At 53.0% G+C, this 27,822-nt stretch overlaps 2 protein-coding genes across 2 annotated transcripts in view; both read left to right on the top strand.

Moving 5' to 3' along the window:
• RAD17 (RAD17 checkpoint clamp loader component) overlaps positions 1 to 4,440 on the top strand; it is a 28,281-nt gene extending 23,841 nt beyond the window's left edge. The window contains exons 16-17 of the mRNA XM_058656313.1: positions 423 to 480; positions 4,169 to 4,440. Coding sequence (XP_058512296.1) covers positions 423 to 480; positions 4,169 to 4,418 — 308 coding nt within the window. The 3' untranslated portion in view covers positions 4,419 to 4,440. The remainder of the gene's footprint in view (positions 1 to 422; positions 481 to 4,168) is intronic.
• A 1,089-nt stretch (positions 4,441 to 5,529) lies between these two features.
• MARVELD2 (MARVEL domain containing 2) lies at positions 5,530 to 27,578 on the top strand. Its single transcript, XM_058656374.1, has 7 exons — positions 5,530 to 5,662; positions 9,741 to 10,919; positions 14,738 to 14,773; positions 19,671 to 19,816; positions 21,038 to 21,209; positions 24,204 to 24,254; positions 27,142 to 27,578. The coding sequence occupies exons 2-7, from the start codon at positions 9,756 to 9,758 to the stop codon at positions 27,262 to 27,264; spliced, it is 1,692 nt and encodes a 563-aa protein (XP_058512357.1). The 5' UTR covers positions 5,530 to 5,662; positions 9,741 to 9,755; the 3' UTR covers positions 27,265 to 27,578.
• The last annotated feature ends 244 nt before the right edge of the window (positions 27,579 to 27,822 follow it).

Genomic DNA, 27,822 nt, shown 5'->3' with positions numbered 1-27,822 from the left:
AGTGTGGCTATACCATTTTATACTCTCACCAGCACTGACTGAGGGTTCGCTTCTCTTTGTCCTCACCCCTGTCTTCCGGGTCTCTCGTGGGAGCAGGGACCCAACGACAAGGGTCATCTTTTGCTGTTTCCCCAGGCACGTAAGCAGGGAGCTGGATCAAAGCAAAGCAGCAGGACTCCAACCTTCATCTGGGATTCCAGCACTGCAGGCAGAGGCCTAACCCACTATGCCATAAGCGCTGGTCCCATTGAAGGCTTTTGAGAAGTGAGCTGGTGGAAGGTAGAAGATACTCTGACTCACTCTGGGTGTCTTTCTGTTGCTCTGATAAAAATCTGTAAACACCAGCTTCTCACATATTTACTAGTCATTTTATATTTTCTTTCTAGAATTATCTGTTTAAAGCTTTTAATCTTTATTTTCAGCTCAGATTTCTTTTATCCAAGATATTGGAAGACTTCCTCTGAAGCGACACTTTGGAAGGTAAACTCATCATCTGGTTTTCCAAAGAGCAGTTCCTGAACTGGCCAGTGGAAGTGCTCAGTGTCCGGCTGACAGATGCCATCTGTAAGAGCCGAGAACGCCCGCTGCAGGCAGCTGCGCTGGCACCGAGCCTTAAGCCAGCACTTTGGATATCACATTCCATATCAGAGAGATTGGCACTGAATTCTGCCCCTTTTGATCCGGCTTCCTGCTAATATGTCTGGGAGGCAACAGACAGTGGTCCACCTACTTGAGCCCCTGGCACTGACCTGAAGACCCGGAGGGAGTTTCCGGCTCCCCGCTTCGGCCTGGCCTGGCCTGAACTGTTAGAGGCGTCTGGGGATGAACCCATAGCTACAGGATCTCCCTCTCTTTCTGTCACTCTGCTGTTCAAATAAAAGCTTTTAAAAAGAATTGTACATTTACCCAGTAATCAAAGACCATATAAGTGCATTATGAACCCTTTTTAAATTTTTTTTTTTTGGTAGATTTATCTATTTGAAAGGCAGAGTTACAGAAAGAGGGAGAAAGCCACATATTCCACCCACTGGCCACAGCAGCCTGGGCTGGGCCAGTCCAAAGCCAGGAGCCAGGAGCTTGCCCTGGTCCCCCACATGGTACAAGGGCCCAAGGACTTGGGTCGCTGCTGCTTTCCCAGGCACATCAGCAGGGAGCCTGATCAGAGGCAGAAGGGCTGGGACTCGAACCAGCATCCATATGGGATACTGGCATTGTAGGCAGCGACTTACATGGTTGTGCCGCAACACTCCCTCCCACTCCAGTTTTATTAGATTAGCATTTTTTCTTTTTTTTTTAAGATTTATTTATTTTTATTGAAAGGCGGATATACAGAGAGGAGGAGAGACAGAGAGGAAGATCTTCCATCCGATGGTTCACTCCCCAAGGGAGCGCAACAGCTGGAGCTGAGCCAATCCGAAGCCAGGAGCCAGGAGCTCTTCCGGGTCTCCCAGCGGGTGCAGGGTCCCAAGGCTTTGGGCCGTCCTCTGCTGCTTTCCCAGGCCACAGCAGGGAGCTGGATGGGAAGCAGGGCCACCAGGATTAGAACCGGCACCCATATGGGATTCCGGGCATGCAGGGCATGGACTTTAACCACTACACTCTCGCGCTAGGCCCTATACAGTATATTTTCACCTACTTCCAAGGGAGTATATAAAAACTGAGTAGAATCATAGAATTACAAAGGCAGAGGGTTCTTTAAAATCCTGTAGTTCAACATAGTCTTACAAATCAGGATGCCCATTCCCAGCCAAGGGATATTCTCAGTATATCACGTGAATGACCAGAAATGCCTCAAAGAGCACAACGTCCCCTATTTCAAAAAGGCTAGCATGGCGGTGTAGCACGGTAATCTTTCGCCTTTGGCCCCAGCATCATGCCAGTTCAAGTCCCAGGTGCTCCACTTCCCATGCAGCTCCCTGCTTGCGGCCTGGGGAAGCAGCAGAGGATGGCCCAAAGCCTTGAGCCCCTGCACCTGCGTGGGAGACCCGGAGGAGGCTCCTGGCTTTGGCCCAGTCCTGCTCTGGCCATTTGCAGTCATTTGGGGAGGAAACAGTGGATAAAATCTCTCTCTCTCTCTCTAGTTTTATTTCTGTCACAGAAATAAAATAAATGAATCTTTAAAAAAGGAAAAGCAATCGAGGATGAATACAAGTGGAGATTTATATGTTAAGTATCCTGCACTCCTGTGGGTGACTAACACAAGGCCTGTGACTCAGGTCCCCTTAGCATGTATGTGAGATGTAGTTAAGTGCTCTGGCTTTTTAAGAAGGAGCAGGATGGCAGTTTCCAGCCAGAAGTACATGGTCAAAATGGCAGCAGTGAGCCCCCCTCCCTTTCTCCTGGACTGTCCGGGCTCCCTGCCCCGCCCTGCTGCCAGAGATTCCGCTGGGAGCTGTGGTGTGCAGGATTTGTTATGAAAACGGCTTGGCCGTGTGGTGACAATGATGGGCGGGTCTTACGGCATCACCCCCTGAGGCCTGACGCAGGTTGGGGCACACGCACCTTGGGACAAGGCAGGGCCTCTGGGGGGGCTCCTCCCCCCAGAAGGGGGACCAGGTGGGGGAGCAGGAGCTTCTGTCTTAGCATTAGACACCCACTGACCGGCCACGCGGCCGGCTGCCTAGTGTTTGTACTTAGTCAGGCTTCATTTTACTATACAGCATGATCTTCCATTCATAATGATAATGTTTACAAATTGTAACATTTAACTTAGCATCTACTAGTTGTGTAATTCAACCTATACCATATGTATTTTTTTACATTGTTTACTGGAAAGGCAGATTTAAGGGGAGACAGAGAAGAAATCTTCCATCCATTGGTTCACTTCCCAACTGGCTGCAGTGGGCAGAGCTGGGCTGATCTGAAGCCAGGAGCTTCCGGGTCGCCCACGTGGGTGCAGGGGCTAAGGACCGGAGCCATCCTCCATGGTTTCCCAGGCCGTAAGCAGGGAGCTGGATTGGAAGCGCAGCAGTTAGGGCTTGAACCAACACCGATTTGGAATGCAGGTGCTACAGGCTGAAGCCTGGCCTACCACACCATGGTGCTGGACTCTACAGTTTTCTTTTTTGTTTTTTTTAAGATTTGTTTTTATTGAAAAGTCAGATACTCACAGCGGAGGAGAGACAGAGAGGAAGATCTTCCGTACGATGATTCATTCTCCAGGTGGCCACAATGGCCAGTGCTGTGCCAGTCCGAAGCTGGGTACCTGGAACCTCTTCCGGCTCTCCCACGTGGGTGCAGGGTCCCAAGGCTTTGGGCCGTCCTTGATTTATTTCCCAGGCCACAAGCAGAGAGCTGGATGGGAAGCGGGGCCGCCAGGATTAGAATTGGCGCCCATATGGCTTCCTGGTCTGTGCAACGCAAGGACTTTAGCTGGTAGGCTACCGCACCAGACCCAAACCTACATTTTTCTGCTTTTCAGCTTCTCACAGCCTTGCTAATAAATCATTGGACATATCCAATCCTCTTACATATCCTCTTACTTACTATGCAGTCCTCGGAGTGGACTTGATGTCCAGCAGCTGTGTGACTTGTGAGACACTTGCTCTGTATGTTTGCCAAGGGGCCAGAGTTCCCACCCAGTTCCGCCACCCTTGTGTATTAGCCACCACGCCCAGGAGATGCCCTCCCATCCAGCTTGCTGCTCTTGTGCCTGGGAAGGTGGCCCACCAGGGCCCGACTGCCTTGGGCCCTGCCACCTGCATGCTGTGACCACCTGGGGAGTGAATCGCAGGTGGAAGATTCTCACCTTCTCTGTAAATCTGACTTTCCAATAAAAATAAATCTTAAAAAAAAAATACGCAAGGTTATAACCCTTAACATAAGTGTTCTTTTCTCCTAACCCTTGCTTTATCATTTTAAACGTATCTGTGCTACTTTAGAAGGTGAAAATAATTGGCCATTAATTTCCATTTTAAAAATTGCCAATTGAGCTGAATAAGTTACTTGAGTAACAGTTTTTTAGCCTTTCTCTATTTTTAAGTCCTTTCTCTTTGAGTTTGTCGCACCTCTCTCTGGCCATTTGTGTTCTCAGTGGGGAGGGTTTGCCTCTTAGACGTGTTTGAAGGGACCTCGAGGGACGCCGACCAGCACGGGCGGGGCTGCGCAGCTCCTGCAGCAGGACCTGCACCCTGCCGGTTGCTGATGCGCTCGCTGTGGTGTCCTGCAGGTTGAAGATGGAGGCCCTCACCGACACGGAGCAGGCGCTGCTGGAGCCCGAGAGCGGAGACGAGGCGCCACCTGCGCAAGAGGCGCCCTGGGGACCCGCTCTGCGCCCCAGGGCCGACTCCTGCTCTCTCCCTTTGAGCCAGAGCAGCGGGAGCGAGCTTCCGGCCAGCCAGCCGCAGCCCTGCGCCTCCCAGGCCGAGGTGGAGGAGGAGGACCTGGTCATAGAGGAGTACGAGAGTGACGGGCCCTAGACGGCCACCTGCCCCTCGGGCTGCACCCCGCGGGCTCCAACGGGATTCCTCCTCCACAGCCTGGGACCAAGCCCGACGGGGCTCTGTGATGCTTTCTCTAGTATTTATTTAATTTTGCAAGTGGTTTAGGGAGAGGAGGCCAGTGTGTATGAAGTGTGTCTGAACCCGATGCCAAATATCAGAAAATGTGAAGGCTAATCCAGTATCCAGTACTCTCCCGGGTTTGTAAATATGGACAGAAAGCGGTCAGGGTGCAGTGACAGGTGTAAATAAACTCAGTGCCTTATTTACAGTGTCTCCGAGGCCTCCGTACGTTGTACAGTGGAGTCCTTCAGATACTTTGGGGGGGAAATAGATACACACTTTATATCAAAATTAAAAGCCTGAATCTCACTTTGTCTCTCCCTTCTGTGCACGTCTGCGGGGGGGGGGGGGGGGGCGGGGCTGGCAGCCGGGGTGCGCCCAGCCCCTCAGTCGGGCGACCATGCGGGCCACCTGGCCGCGGGGCCTCCCGGGAGAGGTGACCAGCGCAGGACAGCGGCGGCGCGGGCCCTCGGCCGCCGGGGACTGACGGAGCCGGGCGGGGCCAAGCTCAGCCCTGCCCGGCCGCCCCGCCCCGGGAGCCCAGGCGGGTTTCAGCGCCCCGGGCGCAGCGCGCGCCTTTCCGGCCGGCGCGCAGGTGAGTGCGGGGAGGGGTGGGGCCGCTCTGGGTGCCTTTCTCCTCCCCGGACCTCGGAACTCCCCCGCACCTCCTGCGAGCTCATGTCCGCTGTAACGCGGGAGCCCTGGCCGAGCCCTGGCCGCACGGTGGGGCCCCGGGGCCACGGCGTCCCCGCCCGCTGCTTCCCCCGCAGCCGGCACAGGTGCGCCGGCCTTCCGGGGCGCGGGGCCGACCGCCTGGCTTTTCCTGACCTAGAACTTTTGGCCCGCCTGAAGTCCGGCCACTTTGAGGTGGACTCCCAGAAGATCTAGAGTGGGTTTTCCACGAGGAGCGCCAAGGTGGGCCACTCATCCGGACCGGGCAGGGCGCAGCGCACCCAGAGCGGGGATTTGGGGCGCGGCGTGGTGGGGTTGGCTGCGGAGGGGGTGGGGGTGGGGGACCCAGCCAGGCCCCCTGGCTGTCCTGGATTCTTAGAACCAGCAGAGGCCTCCCCTGCCCCGAAACCCAGAAATCCCTGTAATTGCCCCAGTGTGGGGCCCAGCGAAACTGTGGCGCCTGCGGGAGCGGTGATTTCTGCAGACAGGTAAGGAGGGCCGGATCCTGAACGCCTGGCCAGGGCAGCGTGCCTGTGCCACCGCCCTGGGGCGCAGAATGGATCCAGCTGGGTGGGACCAAAGCTCCAGTGATGAGACAAACTTCAGGCCATCCGTGGCCTTCTGAGGTCGTGTAGTTTATTTTTGTACTCCCCCCCCCCCCAGATTTCCGATTGTCCCTTTGGTTTTAATGATTGATGAAGGTGGTTTGTCGGTTTTCACAGCTGAAGAATTAAATCCGTTCCAGTGACTCCCACTTCTGTTGAGTGAGGTTGAGCAGCGGGGTTACCCCTGAATCAGTACAGCGTGGTTACCCGGGAGGTGTGCTGGGAGGCTTTCTGAAGGAACTTCCTCAGCGTTTCTTAGGAGTGTTTCAGAAACTGTTGGAGTTCTGCGTGTTTCTAGAACTTCACTTTTTTCGGGCAGCAACAGCATAAAGGAGAGAAAAACATTACTAATGAATTACTGTCACGTTCAGGGCTCCTCCCTTGCGTTGGTGCAGCCTGAGGCTGTCCCAGTTAATCATGTAATTGGAACCCACATTGGGAGACCCCACGGAATGCCTTGTGGGACATGCTTCCCCACCACCCACCTGCACCAGCTCCCTTGGGTGACTGAGTCATGGCAGATCCTCTGTTGCCTGCTGGGCATCTCCTGCCACATTTCTTTTTATTTTCATGATTGGATAGTAGGTTTGAAAGGCAGAGAAAGATACCTTCTGTCCACTGGTTCACTCCCCAGATGCTCGCGACTCCTAGGGCTTGGCCAGGCCAAAGCCAGGAGCCAGGAATGCCAACCCCGACTCCATGTGGGCCACAGGAACTCAGGTACACAGCCAGCATCTGCTGCCTCCCAGGCATGCTGGCAGGAAGCTGGATGGAAGAGACTCACGGGTGTGGGGTTAGGGCATTGCAGAAGGCACCTTCACGTGCTATACCAAAGGTCTGCCCCCGACCTCAGCTCCACCCACCTCTGCCATACTGTCCCTCTGCCCAGAGCAGGGTCGGGAACATGCTGGGGACAACCCTGCCTCAGTTCCCACTGCCCAGAGCACTCTCTCCCCTAACATCTGCTGGCTTCCCCCTCCACCTGCAATCCTATATGTAGATGTCATTGGCATTATAAGGTGACTTCCCTGGTCTCTACTTAAAATGATTACATCTGGGCCCGCAGCAATAGCCTAACCTTGCACACTCCAGGATCCCATATGGGCGCCGGTTCTAATCCCAGCAGTCCCTTCCCATCCAGCTCCCAGCTTGTGGCCTGGGAAAGCAGCAGAGGACAGCCCAAAGCCTTGGGACCCTGCATCCGTGTGGGAGACCCAGAAGAAGCTCCTGGCTCATGGCTTCAAATGGGCTCAGCTCCAGCCGTTGTGGCCATTTGCGAAGTGACCCAGGGGATAGTAGATCTCTCAATCTCTCCCTTTCTCTTTCTATACATTTTTTCAATAATATATACATATATTTTTAAAGGTGGCAAGGAGTGGTCTGCAGGCAGATGTAACAATTTTATTTATTTTTATTTATTTTTTATTGGAAATTCAGATATAAAGAGAGGAGGAGAGACAGAGAGGAAGATCTGTTTGTTGATTCACTCCCCAAGTGCCACAACAGCTGGAGCTGCGCCGATCTGAAGCCAGGAGCCAGGAGCCTCTTCTGGGTCTCCCACACGGATGCAGGGTCCCAAGGTTTGGGGCTGTCCTCTGCTGCTTTCCCAGGCACAAGCAGGGAGCTGGATGGGAAGTGGAGTAGCCGGGACTGGACCTGGCGCCTACATGCGATGCTGGTGCTGCAGGTGGCAAATGCTGGTCTCCTTACTGCCCTACTTAACTTTGTTCTTTTAGCCTCCTAAGATTGTCACTGTCTCCTGTCTCCTCACCAGTGACATGTAAGCCCCAAGAAGCCAGGGACGCCAGCCTGCTTTGCTCCTTGCTGAAGCTTGAATGTGCCCACTGCATACACGGTGCTGGCTAAATACTTGTCAAATAACAGGCCTGCATTGTCCAAAGCCAAAGAAATCAATCCTTGGGAATAGTGCAGCCCCTTGGGACGGAGGGGATCCATTTTAGCTTTGGGGGCTTTGAAGTGTCGCACCAGTAAGTCTTTGATCCTGATGACTTCGATGTAAGCCGCTAGAGGGAGGAATTCTCAGTGCCTTAACCCGTGAGTTAAATCAGCAAGTGATGCCCTTTGGTGAACCTGCTGTCTTTGCTTCACTTTTGACACAGGCTGAATACTTCCCAGGATGCTTGGGCCGCTACCTGATGACGTCCTTTAGTGGTTGTGGAAGGAATGCTGTGGGGGCTGTGGAATTTTTATCCCTGAGATTTCTGGGTTTCGAATCCCAGATCGTGTGTTCGCGTTTTTGAGTGGGACAGGCGAGTCCTGTGATGGTTCGAGTGGCGTGGGCAGGCTGGCACTCCGGCCAGCAGGTGGTCTGTCTCCCTGACTGCTGCCTGGCTGTCGCACAGCAGGCGGGAGTTCCCGGAAGTGACGCACATGCTGACCCAGCAAGTCCCGGGGTGCATGAACATTTTGATTCAGATGTTTGAGGAAAGGATTCCATTGGGAGTGTGTTAGCTCCTGTCTTGCTGATGTTCAGTCATTTGCAAGGGCGGGGGCAGGGTTTAAAACGCACTGCTACCAACAGTGGTTGTACATGTTTGGGGCTACAAAGTGATATTTCAGCACATCTGTGCAGTGTGCCTGCTTAAATCAGGGTGATCAACATGTCTCCTTCTTTTTTTTTTACTTTTTTTTTTTAAAGATTTATTCATCTTTATTAAAAAGTCAGATATACGGGCCTGGCGGTGTGGCCTAGTGCCTAAAGTCCTCGACTTGCACGCACCGGGATCCCATGTGGGCGCTGGTTCTAATCCTGGTAGCCCCACTTCCCATCCAGCTCCCTGCTTGTGGCCTGGGAAAGCAGTTGAGGACGGCCCAAGACTTTGGGACCCTGCACCCACGTGGGAGACCTGGAAGAGGTTCCTGGCTTCAGATTGGCGCAGCACCGGCTGTTGTGGCTCACTTGGGGAGTGAATCATTGGAAGGGAAGATCTTCCTCTCTGTCTCTCCTCCTCTATGTATATCTGACTTTTTTTTTTAAGATTTATTTATTTTTATTACAAAGTCAGACAGAGAGGAAGATCTTCCATCTGGTGGTTCACTCCCCAAGCAGCCGTAATGGCTGGAGCTGAACTGATCCAAAGCCAGGAGTCAGGAGCTTCTTCCAGGTCTCCCACGTGGGTGCAGGGTCCCAAGGCTTTGTGCTGTCCTCCAATGCCATCCCATGCCACGAGCAGAGAGCTGGATGAGAAGTGGAGCTGCTGGGATTAGAACCAGCGTCCATATGGATCCTGGCATGTGCGAGGCAAGGACTTTAGCCACTAGGCTACCGTGCCAGGCCTGGCCTGTCCCCTTCTTTTTTTTTTTTTTTAACATATATTTGATTTATGTTTGAAAGGCAAAACTGCAGAGAGGGAGAGACAGAGAGAAATAGGTCTTCCATCCCTTGGCTCATTCCCCAAAGGGCTGCAATGGCTGTGCGAGGCTGAAGCCAGGAGCCAGGACTTCCTTCCGTGTCTCCCACATGGGTGCAGAGAGGAGCCCAAGAATAGGTCCATGGGCTTTAGCAGGGAGCTGGGTCAGAAGAGAGTGCTGGCCTCACAGACCGTACCTAAGCCACCACGTCATATACTGGCCTCTCTCCTTCTATTTTGTAACTTCAGGTTGGAAGGTTGGAGTGCCTTTGTTCAGTTTGTTCACACAATGTGAGCTATACTCAACCCACCAGGCTACAGCACTGGAAACCACTTCTATTTCTTGCATTTTGTTGCTTATAGGTCAATTAGACTCATACATGTTGCATTTGCTGCCCAGTGGCTTGGAATAATAGCTAAATCCCTGACAGTCCAGTAGTGACACAGACATGGCTGTTTTGTCATTTTTTTGCATAACAAGTCACCACGGCCGTATTCAGTTCCGCCAAATACTTTTTGCAACTCTGGGACCGATATCAGCATTGTCGAGAGGATAAATAACTCAGTGATCATTTCACCCTTGACCGCAGGTGTGGGCATCACAAATGTCGTCCAGTGACGCGAGATCCAGAACTCGGGACAGGGGCTACCATGCGGTCCCGGGGCACGTGCCCACTGAGGACGGCACTCTGAGGACCCTGCAGAGCCTTCAGGAGAGCGAGCTGGCCTTGAGCGCAGATCCCCTGCCCCCGCCGCCTCTCCCCTTACAGCCACCCTTCGGCCCCGCCTTCTCCTCAAGTGACACAGAGGAGCCCGCTGTCGCTCCACACCTCAAACCTGTCCACCGCTTCATCCCCGACTCCTGGAAGAACTTCTTCAGAGGGAAGAGGAAGCAGCCGGAGTGGGAGACGTCGTCGCTGTCTGACATCCGGTACATCTCGGATGGCGTGGAGTGCTCCCCTCCAGCCTCCCCGGGCAGGGCCAACCAGCGCTCTGCTCCCAGCTCCTCCTGCAAAGAGCCAGACCGCGACAGTGGCAGCGGCCCCTCGGGAGGAGCCTTCCAGGCCCGGAGAGAGGCTGAGCTCATGATTGCCACCGACGGCTCCCTGGGGCGGCACACGCAGTCCGCCCGGACCTACAGCGAGAAGGTGGAGGAGTACCACCTGCGCTATTCCTACATGAAGTCGTGGGCTGGCCTGCTGCGGCTGCTGGGCGTGGTGGAGCTGCTGCTGGGCGCCGGGGTCTTCGCCTGTGTCACCGCCTACATTCACAAGGACAGCGAGTGGTACAACCTGTTCGGTTACTCACAGCCCTATGGAGTGGGCAGCGCGGGCGGCCTGGGCAGCATGTACGGGGGCTATTACTACACGGGCCCCAAGACCCCTTTTGTGCTGGTGGTGGCGGGCCTGGCGTGGGTGGCCACCCTCATCATCCTGGTGCTGGGCATGTCCATGTACTACCGGACCATCCTTCTGGACTCGCACTGGTGGCCCCTCACGGAGTTTGGCATCAACGTGGCCCTGTTCATTCTGTACATGGCGGCGGCCATAGTCTACGTGAACGACACCAACCGAGGCGGCCTCTGCTACTATCCCTTGTTCAACACGCCCGTCAATGCGGTGTTCTGCCGCGTGGAGGGGGGCCAGATAGCCGCCATGATCTTCCTCTTCCTCACCATGATGGTTTATCTCATCAGCGCCCTGGTGTGCCTGAAGCTGTGGCGGCACGAGGCAGCGCGGAGGCACAGGGAGTACATGGAACAGCAGGAGGTGAGCCATTGGGTACAGTCACTTCTTACAGGTCGGCTACTGTCCTTGACTGCCTACAGCATTGTGGTGTAGCAAGCTAAGCCTCCGCCTGTAAGGCTGGGATCCCAGCTGGGTCCTAGTTCAAGTCCCAGCTGCTCCATTTGCTACGCAGCTCCCTGCCCGTGCACCTGGGAAAATAGTGCAAGGTGGCTGAAGTGCTTAGCGTCCCCCACACACCCACTGGGAGACCCAGAGAAAGTTTGGGGTTCCTGGCTCAGTTCCAGCTGTTGCAGCCATTTGGAGAGTGAACTAGCAGACGAAAGACCTTTCTGTCTCTCCTCTCTCTCTGTAACTTTACCTGTCAAATAAATTAAAAACATAAAAACCTGTAGGAGTCTTTTATGCTTTTTTTTTTTTTTTAGGATCTTTTTATTTATTTGGAAGTCAGAGTTACAGAAAGAGAGAGAGACAACGGGACCTTCCAACCACTGGTTCCCACCCCAGATGGCAGAAATAGCCAGAGCTGGACCAGACCAAAGCAGGAGCTTTTTCTAGGTCTCTAAGTGGGTGCAGGGGCCCAAGCAGCTGGGATGTTGGCCCCAAGAGGCTGTGGCTTTACTAGCTGCACCCCAACATCAGCCCCCAACCTTTTATGTTTAATTCACCATGTTTCAGAAATCCTATCTCAGTGTCTGAGATGCCTTATCTGGGCTGCGTCACGCTGGTGGTGCCAAAGCCGAGCAAGAATACGGTGAACCGTGTTCGATTTTCTTTAATTACTAAGAATTGGCAGCCGAGCCTACACCCTGAATGTCTAAGCTCAGCCTTGCTTAGAGATGGCTGTTCCCAGCTTGGAATGGAAATCTTGCATGTGTTTTTCATCCCAGGCTGTAATCATTTAGTATAACAGTAATCATAATAATAACACCAGGAAGTTGTGATTATGGAAAATCGCTGTTTAAAATTATTTAAGCTAATTGGTGGCAAAAAAATGTTTCAGGTGCATTCTAGTTTCAATACACCCTGAGAAAACTTGATGTTTTGCTTCCTTTTTTTTTTAACTTTTAAAAAAAATGTTAACTTTGATATTGTTGACACAGTTGGAAGGGATGCTCACGCGTGTGGGTCTCGGATTAGGGTGGGGGGTCAGGTATGGAGGAAGATGGCGGGACACAGGTTTTCGATTTTTTTTCTCCCCTTGCCCGCAGGGGAGGAGGGAGCAAGGGCCCCTCCCTGCTGTCACACCACATCAGCACCCCAGCTGGGAGATGGTGCATTGATGACACTTAGAGTGTTCCAAGGGTGTTCCTTGGGTGGTTTTGTTGCTCCAGAGTTGAGAACGTCTTTCCAAGGTCCTCTGGTTAACAGAATCCACCTTAGTGCAGCCACAGACTCAGGAACGTGCTGCGAAGCTTGGCCAGGAGAGTGGTCCACCTGGTCTGCTTTCCATCCTCTGACGAGGCCGTTCACGTGCCCCTCTGGTCTAGATGAGCTGGCCAGCAGGTGCCCCATGTGTGTCTCGATGTTGTCTCCACTGCGCAGGCATCAGCAGCTGGGGAGGTCTGTTTCTGACACGTGCACTCCAAGGTCAGACCACACAGCCTGTGATTCTCCTGTGGCCAGGGTCTGAGTTCAGGGGTCTAGTCGAGGAGTCCCCCCCCCAAGAAACCTCACTTGGGGTGACCTTAGATTTGACTCTTAAGTGTGCCAGCCAGTGCAGGCTCAGGTGAAATTTGTCACCTATACCAGCAGTGCACATACCAATGGATCCAGTTGCCTGGTCTGTTCCATCCCAGCCCCAAGGCTCACACAAACTAGCGGGTACTGTGGCCCAACCCAGCCAGCCCAGCACAGACCCAGTCCTCATGCATACCAGTGGGTGCCATGACGTAGTAGGGGCAAGCCCCAATAATTCTCACCAGGCTCTCCCCCAGACCCAGTATTTGCACGTACCAGCCTCTGCTGTGGCCTAGCTTGGCTCAGCCCATGTCCCATCCGACTCCCATGCACACCCATGGATGCTAAGGCTTAGCTCAGCCCGACCCGACCTGAGTTCAGCTTTGCCCCCCAAAATCAGCCCTCACATATGCCGACAGGTATTCCACCTTCTCCAGCCTGGCCCACCCCTAGACCTCATGTGAACTGGTAGGTGTTGCAGTCCAACCCAGCCTGGCCTGCACCCCGTCCTAGCTCACACTCATGCCACTGTGTGGACAGACCCTGTGTGGCCTGTCCCCAGAACCAGCTCATACATGTGCCATTGGGTGCCACTGCCCAGGCCAATTTGGTACTCACCAATCTGGCACTCACCAGTGGGTACTACAGCCTAACCTGACCGGCCAATACTGATTTTGGCTCTCACCAGTGGGTGCTGTGGCCTAGCCCAGCCTGGCCCACCCCCAGACCCAGCTCTTACGTGACCTGGTGGGTGCCATGGCCTAGCCTGGTCTGTCCCACACCCATCCTGGCACTCTGGAACACCAGCGAGTACTGGAGCCCATCCCAGTTTGGCCTGCCCCAAGACCCACGACACAGATATGCTAATGTGTGCTGCAGCCTTGCCCAGGCTGGTCCACTCACAACACCAGTTCTGTCACTTACTGATGGGAGCTGCAGCCCAACAAGGAAGTCCCCAGAGTTCCCCTACCAGCCCATTCCCAAGCCTCAGTTCCTGTGTGTGCTGGCAGATGCTTCGACTCAACCTGACATAGCCTGTCCACAGTCTCAACTCTTGCTGGCAGATGTTGCGGCCCAGCCAGGCATGGCCCACACCTGCCCTGGCTATCGTGCCTGCCAGCAGGTGCTAAGACCTGGCATAGCCTGGCCTGACCTGCCTCCAGTCCTGGCACCCCAGAGGGAGCTACAGACTCAGCAGGGGAGTTCCTCAAGTTCTCCTACCAGACCTGCTCTCCACTGGCTTACCCACCCCCCACCACCAAATGAATGCAACAGCCAGAGCTGAACTGATCCAAAGCGAGGAGCCAGGAGCTTCTTCTGGATCTCCCACATGGGTGCAGAAACCTGAGGACCTGAGCCATCTTCTGCTTTCCCAGGTTACAAACAAGGAGCTGGATTAGAAGTGGAGCAGCCAGGACTGGAACCAGCACCCATTATGGCATGCCAGGGCTGCAAGTTAGAAGATTAGCCTGTTGAGCCACCATGCTGGCCTCCTAAGCACATTTCTTAAGTGTACATCTCCTTATAAAATAGAGAATTTGGCATGCGAGTCAATATGGAATCCAGATAGTAAAACCCACACACTTCCTTACAAGTTTCTGCTGGTTCAACAACATAATATTTCAGATAATGACAGTTCAAAAATTCTGCAGGAAGATGATTAGTTGTCAACTCGATACTTTTACTTATTTTTCCTTTCTCAATCAAGACTCACGGCTGTGAGTCTTGGTAGTGCATGACAAGACCCGAGTCCCTCTGACGTGAAGGCAGACCTGCCTGAGTACCGTTGGCTTCTCCTGAAGGTTAGATGAGATGGGCTTAGGCTGCCTTCTGTTGATGAGCAAGGTAACCATGCCAACCATTGAACTGTGTGAGGGCATGGGAGCCAGGGTTAGTCTGCGTGATTCCAGGCAGCTGACCTCCTAGCGCCCACCCTCCCACCCCTGCTCTGGAGTGACAGGCAGGCTGGGTCTCATCCCTGCATTGGTTTGCCATAGCCCATGGAGCACCAGGCTGGAGAGTGGGAGGGGCGTCTGGCAAGTTGAGGCTCCACCTCCATAAACCTGAGGTTAGCTTGTACTTACCGAGTGCAGGTGCGTGGAAGCAGTTACAAAGTAGCCTCACGCACCTTTGAAAACTCATTGTAACCCTCTCTGTTCCAGATGAATGAATCATCATTGCCATCAAAAAGGAAAATGGTAAGCTTATCCTTCACATTATACTTTGTCTCTGTCCCAGCTGTGTGTTGGCATGGTCAAGTCCTGGGTAGCTGGCACATGGAGTTTTCTCTCAGCTCTTCCTGCTTTGTGACATCTAGGATTCCTGTCCCACCGCTTACTAGCCTGCCTTTCTTCAACTGGAGCGCCGGGATAAGAACTATTGTTTCTTTAACAAAAATTATTTGTTTGAAAGTTGGAGAGAGAGAGAGAGCTCGTCTGTGTGCTGGTTTACTCCCTGATTAGCCACAATGCCCATGCCTGGGCCAGACGGAAGCCAGGAAAAGCTGGAGCTTCCTCTGGGTCTCCCACAAGGGTGCGAGGACCCAAGGCCGTGGGTCATCTGCTGCTGCTTCCCCAGGCCGTTAGCGGGAAGGTGGAGCGGAAGTAGAGCAGCCTGGCCTCGAAGCGATGCCCATACTATGCTGGCATCATAGGTTGTGGCTTTAGTTACCATGCCACAGTGCCAGCTCAGTAATAATAATTTCCACCTGTTGAGTTTACTGAGAGGAGTCCTTGATTTGCTATTAATAAGTTGCATGCATATAATGATTTAATGTATTTTAATCATCATAATTTTATCCTCATTAAAAATTCTCAAGATGCTATGCATTGCTTCTGTACAGGAAGTTGAGGATCCAACCTTTAGATTTGTTTGTTTGAAAAGGGATTAGATGTCTTTACAACCCAAAAGGTCCTTCCAAACTTCTCCTACCCAGCTGGAAGGACCATGGTTACCCGTAGCTTTAGCTTACTTCCAGAAAGTTCATGGGGAACATGGAATTGCAAGAAATTTATTTGGACATGAAGATGTTTTGAACTCACTGCATAGATTGTTCACAGACCCACCTGCGTTCACCCTCTTCCCGCTCCTGAGCGATGTCTGAGCTGTGTCGCTCATTGCACTGGGTGCGGGTCCTAATTCCAGCTTCCTTCTGTCATGCGCCCTGGGAGATAGCAATCCTGGGCTCCAGTCACCCACCTGGAGAGACCTGGATGGCGGAGCTGTTGGTGTTCACCCTGGTCTATCTGTGGCTGTTGAGGGCATGTGGGGAACGAACCACTGGATGCACTCTCGCTCCCTCTGTCTCTCAGTTGAACTGAATTGAAAGCTGTCCAGTCCAAAGCCGGAAGCCATGAACTTCCTCTTACTTTCCTGTGTGGATGACAAGAGCCCAAGCACTTGGGCCATTGTTACCTGCTTTCCCAGCCTATCGGCAGGGAGCTGAGTTGGAAGAGGAGTAGCCAGGAATGGAACTGGTACCCGATATGGGATGGCAGTGTCACAGACCACAGGTTAACCCACTATGCCACAATACTGGCACCCTCTGATTTCTTGACATTTCCTTTTTATAGAAAAAATGAAGCTGTATCATTAGGGATGGGCAGTGAAGGGGAATGAATAGTTCTTTCCTGGGGCAGGGGAACTTTCTCTAAAGTCAAAGCTTATTATGCCGTCTTGTACCCAGTGATACCACTGGATCCATAGTCGTGACTTTGCCCAGGAAATCAAGCCTGAAGTCCGGGCTGCTGCTGAGACTGGGAGGAGCACCTGCCAGGCCACATGGCAGCTTCTTCAGGCAACCACCTGCCTACGGCTCTGTGAAATATTTAAAAGCTGCAGGGGGAGGTCATGAAATTGAAACCCATTTATCTGAGCCGAAAGAAGAGAGCTGTGCCGTGTCTTAACCTCATGCTTCAGTTCCAAGATTAAACATCCAGGAACTCAGAAGGCCGAAGAAATGGGTCCCTAACCAGCAAAGAAGGCAGCAGAAGCAGGCCCAGCCACAAAAGGCATTTTCCCAAGCACCCTAGCTTCCTCTCTGCTCTATCTCCTGGCGGTGGGGCCACAGCCAGGCGTGCCATGGTCACCTGCCCGCACCTGGGTTCCGGTTTCACTTCCACCCCTGGCCCTAGGCTGGCTTCTCCGGTCCACACCCTTTCCCCCAGGCCGTTGGCAGCCAATCCCAGGCTGCTGGTAATGGTGAATTCAGTGCTGGTGGCTTTGAGTGTGAGTTCCTATTTATCCCGACCTCAAAGCCGGTCTCCCCATCTCCCCCACCCCCAGTAGGGAAATGAGGGAACAAAGGACTTCAAAAGCCACCCTGGGAGATCAAGAGCAAGGGTTGAAAGTCCCCTGTGTGTTTGCAACAGAGAGGAGGGGCCATCCCATGCTTCCGGGCTTGGTTCCCTAAGCGTTTTCTGGAAGGCGGAAGGGCAGTGCAGTTGGAAAGGTCACCCCTCCAGGCAGCAGGTCCTCAAAGTGAATGTCCCCCCGCCACTGCCTCTCCATCCCAAGACCACATCCAGCAGGACATGAGCACAGTACCTTTGAGTAGTTCAATAAGCCAAAGAGTTGTGGGTTATAATTGTGGTTTTTTCCCCCTAATGAACCTGTGAGCTTGCAAAAATTGCCTTGCCCTGGGGCTGGTGCTGTGGCTCAACAGACTAATCCTTCACCTACAGTGCTGGTATCCCTTATGGACGCCTATTCTGGTCCTGCCTGCTCCACTTCCAATCCAATTCCTTGATTATGACCTTGGAAAGCAGCAGAGGATGGCTTCTTGCATGCCTGTGGGAGACCCAGAAGGAATTCCTGGCTTCAATTCAGCTCAGCCTAGTGCTGCCATTTGGTTAGTGAGTCAGTGGATGTGAGATATTCTCTCTCTCTCTCATATAATCTTTTTTTTTTTTTAAATATGTTTGCGGCTTTCTCTTCACATGCTGGCATTTTATTCTTTTTTTTTTTTTTTTAAGATTTATTATTATTGGAAAGCCGGAGAGACAGAGAGGAAGATCTTCCGTCCGATGATTCACTCCCCAAGTGACCACAACGGCTGGTGCTGCACCAATCCAAAGCCGGGAACCTGGAACCTCCTCCGGGTCTCCCACGTGGGTGCAGGGTCCCAAAGCCTTGGGCCGTCCTCGACTGCTTTCCCAGGCCACAAGCAGGGAGCTGGATGGGAAGCGGGGCTGCCAGAATTAGAACCAGCACCCACATATGGGATCCCCGTGTGTGCAAGGTGAGGACTCTAGCCGCTAGGCCAAGCTGCACTGGGCCCACAAGGCAAAAAAATTCTTTTAAAATTATATGAGAGAGGGCCCGGCGGTGTGGCCTAGCGGCTAGAGTCCTCACCTTGAACGCACCAGGATCCCATACGGGCGCCGGTTCTAATCGCGGCAGCTCCGTTTCCCATCCAGCTCCCTGCTTGTGGCCTGGGAAAGCAGTTGAGGATGGCGCAAAGCGCTGGGATCGTGCACCCACGTGGGAGACCCAGAAGAAGCTCCTGGCTCCTGGCTTCTGATGGGCTCAGCTCAGCTCTGGCCGTTGCGGCTCACTTGGAAAGTGAATCATTAGATGGAAGATCTTCTTGTCTGTCTCTCCTCCTCTATATATATCCGAATTCCCAATAAAAATAAATAAAAGTTGCCGTGCCCAGTCAGCACATGTAAAGTGAAAAAGTAGACATCTCCCCTCTGGTCTCTGCCGTTCTTACTAACATGGGTGCCATTCCGAGTGCTGTCTGTGGAGCCTTGGACGGTCCTCTTCCTGCTTCAAGGCCAAGCATCCTTCTCCACCTGCCCGATACAGCTGCATCCCCCTGCACCTGCCGGGCTGTCCACATGTCTGTCCGCTCCTGAATGCAGCCTCTGAAACCTGTTTTCTTCTCTTGTTTCTGGTGCTCTCTTACCTTTAGCTAAAAGGTCTCGACGAGCCCACGATGGCGCTGAAGCCAGGATGACGTCAGCTGCTGTCTGCACCCAGGATTCCTGATCAAACCTTGTCAGGGACTCATAGGTTCAGACACCCAGAAGCTGCCTGTGTTTTGGGGTTTTTTTTTAATTCCTTTTATTGATTTGAAAGGGAGAGTGACAAAGTCTAGAGATGTTGCATCCACAGCCTCACTCCTCAAATGGCCGCAGCAGTCAAGGGTTCGGCCAGGTCAGAGCCAGGAGCCAGAAACCCCAGCCAGGGCCCGAATACCTGGGCCGTCCTCCACTGCTTCCCCAGGTGCATTAGCAGGGAGCCAGATGTGAAGCCATGTGGCTGGGATTTGAACCTTGCACTGAATGTGGGATCCGGGTGATACAAGCAGAAGCTTAAGCTCCTCCAGTGCACAGTGTGTAAAACACAGACACAAACACACACGTGCGCACGCGTGTGGTCAGCCTCTGGACTGATGTGCCGCGTGCCACGCTTCAACCACAGTGTTTTATTATTTGACAGGTAAGGGATAGATCCTAGACTAAGCATTCACAACCCCCTGCATTCATTTCATCCTCCACCTTTGAAAGGCACCCTCGGGCCCAGCGGCGTGGCCTAGCGGCTAAAGTCCTCGCCTTGAACACCCGGGGTTCCCATATGGGAGCCGGTTCTAATCCTGGCAGCTCCACTTCCCATCCAGCTCCCTGCTTGTGGCCTGGGAAAGCAGTCGAGGACGGCCTAGAGCACTGGGACCCTGCACCTGTGTGGGAGACCCGGAAGAGGTTCCAGGTTCCCGGCTTCGGATCGGCGCGCACTGGCCGTTGTGGTCACTTGGGGAGTGAATCATCGGACGGAGGATCTTCCTCTCTGTCTCTCCTCCTCTCTGTATATCTGACTTTGTAATAAAAGTAGACTAAATCTTTAAAAAAAAAAAAAAAAGAAAGGCAGCCCTCGGGGTTGGAGGGTGCCTTGTGTATGCTGGGATGCCAGCATGATTCCCTTCAGCCTGTGCAAAAGCTGTCAGAATGCCTTTACACCCACAGTGCTAGAGGGAGAGTCTGTTACCACTGCCACTTCTCTTCATCCTGCCCCCTCTCTACTCACTGTCCTCCAAAAATATCAATTCCAGGCTTTGGTTTGGTTATACATTTGTTTTGTTCTCCTGAACTACAGTGTGACGTGGCCACCAGTGACAGACACAGAGACCCGGAAGTTAATTTCAAAGAGTTACGAACAACCAAAGTGAAGCCGGAGCTCCTGAGCGGACACATCCCACCAGGCTACACCCCTAAGCCCATCGTGATGCCCGATTACATGGCGTGAGTGGTGGTCAGGGCTCTCTGGGAGGGAGAGGTGGAGGAGTCTCCTGCAGGCCTGTGGTCCTCCTGTGTGGCTCCCTGATGAGGGGGCGGGGGGACAGACTGCATGACCATGAAGATACCACTTGTCCTGTCTTTACCCGGTAGCAGGATACCTGGGTTCCAGGCCCAGCTGCTTTCCCAAGTGCTGCTGCTTTTAATTATTTTTAAAAATTTAATCCCGTTTTATGTATTTAAAAGGCAGAGTTACAGAGAGAAAAGGAGAGAGAGCTTTCAACCATTGGTTCCTTCCCAAAATGGCCACAGTAGTCAGAGCTGAGCTAATCAAACGCAGGAGCCAGGAGCTTCCTCCAGGTCTCCCACACAGGTGCAGGGTCCCAAGGCTTTGGGCTGTGCTCCACTGCTTTCCCAGGCCACAAGCAGGGAGCTGGATGGGAAGTAGAGCAGCCAGGACACGAACCAGTGCTCATATGGGATGCTGGCACTTGGAGGTGGAGAATTAGCAAATTGAGTCATCACAGCAGCCTCACACTGGGCTATGGCTTAGGAGGTGCAAAGGGCTTGGACCCTCCTTCGCTGCTTTCTCAGACCAAAAGCAGGGAGCTGCGTAAGAAGTGGAGCAGCAGGGACACAATCCAGCAACTAGTGCCCATAGGGATGCCTGGCACCTCCGGGGGAGGCTCAGCTAAGTGCCAGCATCTTGCTCGTGTCATGTACACGCTGATGGTGTGGGAGTGAAGTCTCAGCCACCTCCATGGGCATTCCCAGTTCCCGTTCTCAGCCGCCACAGGCATCTCCCCCTCTGCATACGTGCACGTCTGTATGCACTATTTAAAATCGTTGATGTGAAAAGCTGTTATCGGAGTCACACAAGTTGAGCATCTATAACCCCAAATCTGAAACTGTTCCTATACCTCCATGAGGACTACAAGCGAGAAATTCCACAACAGAAAACTTTTGTACACAGAATTATTTCAAACATTGTGTGACATCATCTTAGGAGATAATGTGCTACTTTCCTGCTAAACCTTGACCGTACATCCGCAAGATCTGTGTGTGCCCCTAGGGTCTCAGCATCCCCAAATCACAAAAGGTCAAACTCAGAAGCCCTTTGGTGAGGGGTGCTCTGCCAAGGCGGGCCTGAGGGTGCCCTGTGGTCCCTGAAGGAACAGTACACTTGGGAGAAGCCAGCAGCTTTACCATCCCTTATCCCTCTTCTAGAAAATACCCGGCCATTCAGACGGATGACGAGCGGGAGCGCTACAAGGCCGTGTTCCAGGACCAGTTCTCGGAGTACAAGGAGCTGTCGGCGGAGGTGCAGGCCGTGCTGCGGAAGCTGGACGAGCTGGACACGGTGATGAGCAGACTGCCACAGCGCTCTGACAACCGCCAGGTGCGTGACCTGCCTCCGGCACCCACCTCACCAGCACCTCTGCCATCCGGAGCCCAGCACTGCTGCGCTGGGGCGGAAACTTCTGGGCTGTTGGTTGTTTTTTGCCTAATTGCTCACTTGTTTCTCTGAAATGGGGATGCCTCATGACTGGTGGCTTTTATTCTAAGGTTCACTGATTCATTTGAAAGGCAGAGCTTCACAGCCCACGAGGCTCGGGGGCAGGGGGCCCTGGAGCACAGAGGGATGTTGTTCTTTCCCTAAATGGCGGCAAGGGCTGGGGCTAGGTGCCAGTGGCAAACCGGGAGCTGCTTCCAGGTCTCCCACATGGGTGCAGTGGCTCCAGGACTTGCTCTTCCAGGCAAGAGAGCAGGGAACCGGACAGAAAGTGGAGCAGCTGGGATTCGAACCCGTGCCAAGCCTCGTAGATAGCGGCTTTACCCGCTGCGCCACATAACCAACCACTTATAATGATTCACATAGAGTAACTCTGTTAGTACAGGTGTCTGAATGGCCTGAGCTGGGCTGATCTAAAGCCAGGAGTCAGGAGCTTCTTCGTGGTCTCCCACATGGGTTCAGGGTCCCAGGCCTTGGGCTATCTTTATGCTGTTTTCCCTGTTGCGTTGGCAGGAAGCTGAATCAGAAGTGGAACAGCAGGTACTCAATCCAGCACTCCTATGGGGTCTGGCATCACAGGAAGTGGTTTAACCCACTGCACCACGACAAGGGCCTCTTAAAACTTTTGAAATTCACCCATGGGGCCAGTGCTGTGGCATAGCAATTTAAGCTTCCACCTGGGGCACCAGCATCCCACGTGGTTGCTGGCTCAAGTCCCAGCTGCTCTGCTTCCAATCCAGCCCCCTGTTACCTGGGACAGCAGCAAAAGATGGTCCATATCCATGGGTCCCAGCACCCACCTGGGAGACTCAGATAATGCTCTTGAGTCCTCTTGGTTTCCCACCAGCTCAGCTCTGGCCATTGAGGCCATTTGGGGAGTGAAGCAGCTAATGGAAGACACCCCTCCCCTGCTCTGCAACTCTGTGCTTCAAGTGAAATAAATGAATTTTTTAAAAACACACAACTTTAAAAGAAATGTTAAAAAGACCACATGAGCATATGCGCATGCGCATGTATGTAAACCCTGCACCCCCCCGTGTCAGTCGGAGGTCTCGGCTGCAAACCGAGGTGCCCACTGTTCAGTCAGTGTCTGCCATGAGCTCCCTAGGCCGTGGTGTACAGCCGGGACATCCAGTCCCAGAGGCTAAGGAGACATGTGCACGGGCAGCAAGAGAAATCCAAGTACCAAAGGGGCAGCGTGTGTTGGTCCCATTTGGAAAAGAGGCGGGACCCACAGGCCGAAGCAAGGTGGCCGGATTTAGAGTAGCCCGCCTCCCCCAAGCAGTGCAGGTAGGAGCCAGCAGCACAGGGCGGCCCAACACTCTCGGGCACGGCCTGAGCGGTAGGGGAAGGTGTGGGAGGTGTGGGGTGCCCTGGTTAGAGTGGAGGTCCCAGGATGCTCCCACGCAGACCCACAGCATTCATGACCTCTCTGTTTGCTGCGAGACCCTGGCAAATAAGTAATCAAGAGTGACAGGCCGGCAGCCACTGCCCGCGTCTCCCTCAGGCGTTCTCTCAGGCATGCTGGGTCACTGTCACATAGGTTAGCTTCTCACTGGCACCTGCTGAGCTCTGCAGCAGGCATGCGGCGTCCTGCCAGGCCCATTCCTTTGGCTCCCTTGTACCCGGCAAACCACAGGTCCCTTCCTCACTTGGCTGTGCACCCTTCAAATGCAGAACCATCAAGGCCAGCCACCTGCCAGCCAGCAGCCCATACAGGCCCCCGTTTCAGTCCTGGCTACTCCAGTTCCAGTCCAGCTCCCTGCTAATGCAGGTGGGAAAGCAGCAGAGGATGGCCCAAGTTCTTGGGTCCCCCGTCCCCACACAGGAGACATAGAAAAAGCTCCCGACTTCAGTCTGGCCCAGCCTTGGCTCTTGTGGCCATCTGGGGAGTTAACAAGCAGGTAGAAGGTCTCAGATTCTGTCTTTCCCTGACACACTGTAGCGAAATTTTCCAGCAGCTTGAGCCTCTGCCTGAGTCTCCAGCCTTGGCAGCCCTAGCCCCACCAGCAGGTGTATTCATGGTCCAGGACCTGCTGGCACAGACGGCCATGGCATTACCAAGTTCACTGTGGCTACCGCAAAACAGTACAAAGGCAGCCTGTCTCAAGATATAATCTATGGCAAACATGGAAGAATTCAAGGGTGTGCAGGAGAGGACGCGGGTAGTGGCTGGGGAAGGTGCCCGTGTATGGCTATAAAGGCACTGAATTTGCGTTCTGTTGATGAGGTGGGCCACATGTTGCAGTCTCTGTGCCTGCGTGGCACAGATCATCAAGGCCCTGGCTCCAGCAGTCTGCTGCAGTGGGGGAGATTCAAGCCCTGAATAAATTACATCTTTATTGCAAAACATTGCCATAGTTATCATCTTTTTTTTTTTTTTAAGATTTATTTGTTTATTACGAGAAACTCAGATATACAGGGAGAAGGAGAGACAGAGAGGAAGATCATCCATCCATTGGTTCACTCCTCAAATGGCCACGATGGCTGGAGATGTGCTGATCTGAAGCCAGGAGCTGGGAGCCTCCACGCGGGTGCAGGATCCCAAGGCTTTGGGCCGTCCTTGACTGCTTTCCCAGGCCACAAGCAGGGAGCTGGATGGGAAGTGGAGCAGGTAGGACACAAACCGTGTGTGCTAGGTGCATGCCAGGTGAGGATTTAGCCATCAGGTTATCGCACCAGGCCCAGTTAGGATCTTATAAGAGTTATCTTCCAAATTGAAGATTGTTGGCTGAATCGTTTCCTGGTCATCTTAGGTAAAAATTAGTTGTGTGTGTGTGTGTGTTTAGAACTGATTGGAATAGATGCAGACCTTTTTTAAAACACAAGTGATTTAAAGTTTAACGCAAGTTGTATAAAAATAACATATGTTGTTTTCAGGAACATGAGAGAATTTCAAGAATCCATGAAGAGTTTGCCAAGAAAAAGAATGTAAGTAAAAGCAATCTTCTTGCGTGTGTGTTCTCAGCCCGCCCCTTGGCCACGGCTTTGCTGTCTGGGATTTCTTTTCTGACTGGGAAGTCAGCATTGCAGAGAGAAAAGGAGAAGCAGAGAGGAAGATCTTCCATTCGCTGGTTCACTCCCCAGATGGCTGCAACAGCTGGGCTGCCTTCGTCCAGGAGCTTCCTCTGGGTCTCCCATGTGGGTGCAGGGGACCGTCCTCCACTGCTCTCCCAGGCAGTCAGCAGCGAGCTGACTGAGCAGCCAGGACAAAAACCTGTGGCCATATGGGATGCCAATGCTTGCAGGTGGAGGAGTAGTCTGTTGAGCCATAGTGCTGCCCCTTCCTTTTTTTTTTTTTTTTTAAAGATTTATTCATTTTATTACAGCCAGATATAAACAGAGGAGGAGAGACAGAGAGGAAGATCTTCCGTGCAATGATTCACTCCCCAAGTGAGCCGCAACAGGCCGATGCGCGCCAATCCAGTGCCAGGAACCTGGAACCTCTTCCGGGTCTCCCACGCGGGCGCAGGGTCCCAATGCATTGGGCCGTCCTCCACTGCTTTCCCAGGCCACAAGCAGGGAGCTGGATGGGAAGTGGAGCTGCCGGGATTAGAACCGGCGCCCATATGGGATCCCGGTGCTTTCAAGGCGAGGACTTTAGCGCTAGGCCATGCTGCCGGGCCCGCCCCTTCCTTTTTAAGATTTATTTACTTATTGAGCCAGTTACAGGCAAGAGGGAATCACATATCAGGCTACTGACTGGGTGGATGAGTGATTTGAAAGTTACACGGAGGGAGAGATCTTGCATCTGCTGGTTCACTCCCCAAGTGCCTAGGATGATCAGGGCTGATCCGGGTTGAAGGCAGAGGTCCAGGGCTCCTTCTGGTCTCCCACGAGGGCAGCAGGAGCCCAAGCATCCGGGCCATACTCTGCTGCTTTCCAAGGCACATTTGCAGGGAGCTGGATCGCCAAAAGCAGCTGCAACTCCAACTGCTGCTCCAGTGTGGCTGCCCATGTTGCTAGTGGTGCTTAACCTGTAGTACTTTTTTGTTGTTGTTGTTAGTTAGCTTGTTGTTTTTTTTTTAATAAAGTTTTTTTTTTTTTAAAGATTTTATTATTATTATTGGAAAGCCGGATATACAGAGAGGAGGAGAGACAGAGAGGAAGATCTTCCATCCGATGATTCACTCCCCAAGTGAGCCGCAACGGGCCGGTGCTGCGCCGATCCGATACCGGGAACCAGGAACCTCTTCCGGGTCTCCCACGTGGGTGCAGGGTCCCAAAGCTTTGGGCCGTCCTCGACTGCTTTCCCAGGCCACAAGCAGGGAGCTGGATGGGAAGTGGAGCTGCTGGGATTAGAACCGGCGCCCATATGGGATCCCGGGGTGCGTTCAAGGCGAGGACTTTAGCCGCTAGGCCACGCTGCCGGGCCCTTAGCTTGTTTTTATGGCATGGTGACAGAGAGTGTGTTTTCTCTCTCATCCACTGGTTCACCCCACAAAAGCCAGGGCTGGATCAGGCTGAAGCCAGGAGCCAGAAATTCCCAACAGTTTTCTAAGTGGGTAGGCCAGACCCAAACGCTTAGGCCATCCTCTGCTGCTTTCCCAGGCACATTAACAGGGCGCTGGATGGGAAGCGGAGCAGCCGGACTCAGGATGGGACCCCAGTATGGAACACACATGTCCGAGCAATGACTTAACCGGCTCTGCTCCAGCGTCCACCGTGCTCGCCTTTCCTGGCAGTCTGTGTCCCAAGGGCATCCTGCCATGCTGAGCCACAGCCTTGCAGTGCACACTGTAACTCTTCACGACAGTTTATTTCTAACTCCATCCTTAACTGAATCTCACCCATCAGTACACTTCAAGACATTTGATTCATGGGGTTTTTTTTATTCATTTATTTTTTTTTTATTGTACTAGACATGACTGAAGGTGCCTCAGCTCTTTGCACTTCTCACCTAACTTTGTCATGAACCTAAAACTGCTTTAAAAAGCCGGTTGGTGTGTGGCACAGTGTGTTAAGCCACCACCTGTACACTGGCTCCTGCTCCAGTCCCAGCTGCTCCATGTCCGATTCAGCTTCCTGTTAATGGGCCTGGGAAAGGGCACAAGATGGCCCAAGTCCATGGGCACCTGCCACCTGCTCCTCCCCTGGGAGACCTGGATGGAACTGTTTGGACCTTTCCTGGCTTTAGCGTGGAGCAGCCCAGGCCGTGGGTCCTTCGTGGGAGCAAGCAAGCAAGTGGAAGATCTCTCTGTCACTCTGCCTTTCCAATAAAGAGAGAAATCTTAAAAAAAAAATAAGAAGTCTGTATTTTAAAAAGTAGAAAGCAAAATCAGCACAGAAAGACAGATGCCGTGTGTCCTCACTGCTCTGTGGCGGAGGTCAGGATGAACCAGGGACCAGGAGGGAGGAGCGAGAGGGAGGGTGGTGGGCACGAGGGAGCAGCTGGAGGTCGCGGTGGGGAGGGGCGAGGCCCATGGGCTCAGCCGCGCTGCTGCGTGGCACAAGGGCGAGGCGAGGCTGTCCCACTCAGGGGATGGTTGTGAACTTGACAACAACTCACTACATTTTTCAGAGTAACTACTGGGACTTTGAATGTTCCCCAGATTGGGTTCCCAGCTCCCAGCCAGGTCTGGATCCATGTGGGTATTTGGAGAGTGAACGAGCCGATGGAACCCCCGCCTCTCTCTCTCTCTCTCTCCTCTCTTAATCATAAATACATTTGAATATTGAAACAAGGCTGTCTGATTTCCTGTGTGCAGAGTTGGCTGTTAGTTGAAACCCACAGTAGCAATCCTGCTTATGTTGTGTTATGTTTTTGCATCCGTTGCCGTGGCAACCGGATTGAACACTAACTGTGTCTCTCTTACAGGATCCTTCATTTCTGGAGAAAAAGGAACGTTGTGACTACCTAAAGAATAAACTCTCACACATTAAGCAGAGGATTCAGGAATATGATAAAGTCATGAAGTGGGATGTGCAAGGTTATTCCTAGGCTGTATTCAAGTCGGCTTTTCAAAGGAGCGAAGTCACTATTTATTTCCTGCCCGTTTGATGCTCGTCTCCGTGTTAGGGGAGCAAGTGCTGTCTGAATTAGCTTCTGGTTGGTTATCCTGGATTGTAGCGTTCAACAGCGGGACTCAAACATTTCAAAAGATGGACTCACCCGGGCCTGTATGAGAATAGAAGTGCTCCTGCATCCATCCCTGGGGGCGGGGTTCATGTCACTCTGCCGCCTGTCAATGTATCATTTCTAAAACTCTGTCCCCAGGTCCCCACTGGCTGGGTGACCAGCACCTGAGCCATCCGTTCTGGTGGGAAGCTTCTCTTTTCAACTCAGGTTCCTAGCATTGTCCTGGGCAAGATTTCTCATCCTCAGAGACATCGCGATACATTCTTCCCCAGGGGAGTTACATGACCCCTCATGAAAGAAGTCCCTTACCCCCTTCCGTTCAGAGGGGTTCAGACCCCAGATCCACGCGTGCACAGTGCCATCTGAGGCAGCTCGGTCTCTGTGTGTGGTTGCCGTCGGTTGTAGGAGGCTGGCACGTGA

This window comes from Ochotona princeps, chromosome 28 (genome assembly GCF_030435755.1).
Source record: "Ochotona princeps isolate mOchPri1 chromosome 28, mOchPri1.hap1, whole genome shotgun sequence".
Taxonomy (NCBI): domain Eukaryota; kingdom Metazoa; phylum Chordata; class Mammalia; order Lagomorpha; family Ochotonidae; genus Ochotona; species Ochotona princeps.
This window is presented reverse-complemented; position numbering and strand designations above follow the sequence as displayed.

Excerpts from the sequence above, each read along its gene's own strand:
- MARVELD2 (XM_058656374.1), top strand. The coding sequence starts at position 9,756 with ATGTCGTCCAGTGACGCGAGATCCAGAACTCGGGACAGGGGCTACCAT. Across the intron at positions 14,774-19,670 it reads TGCCATCAAAAAGGAAAATG|TGTGACGTGGCCACCAGTGA; the intron begins GTAAGCTTATCC and ends CCTGAACTACAG. Across the intron at positions 19,817-21,037 it reads GTGATGCCCGATTACATGGC|AAAATACCCGGCCATTCAGA; the intron begins GTGAGTGGTGGT and ends TCCCTCTTCTAG.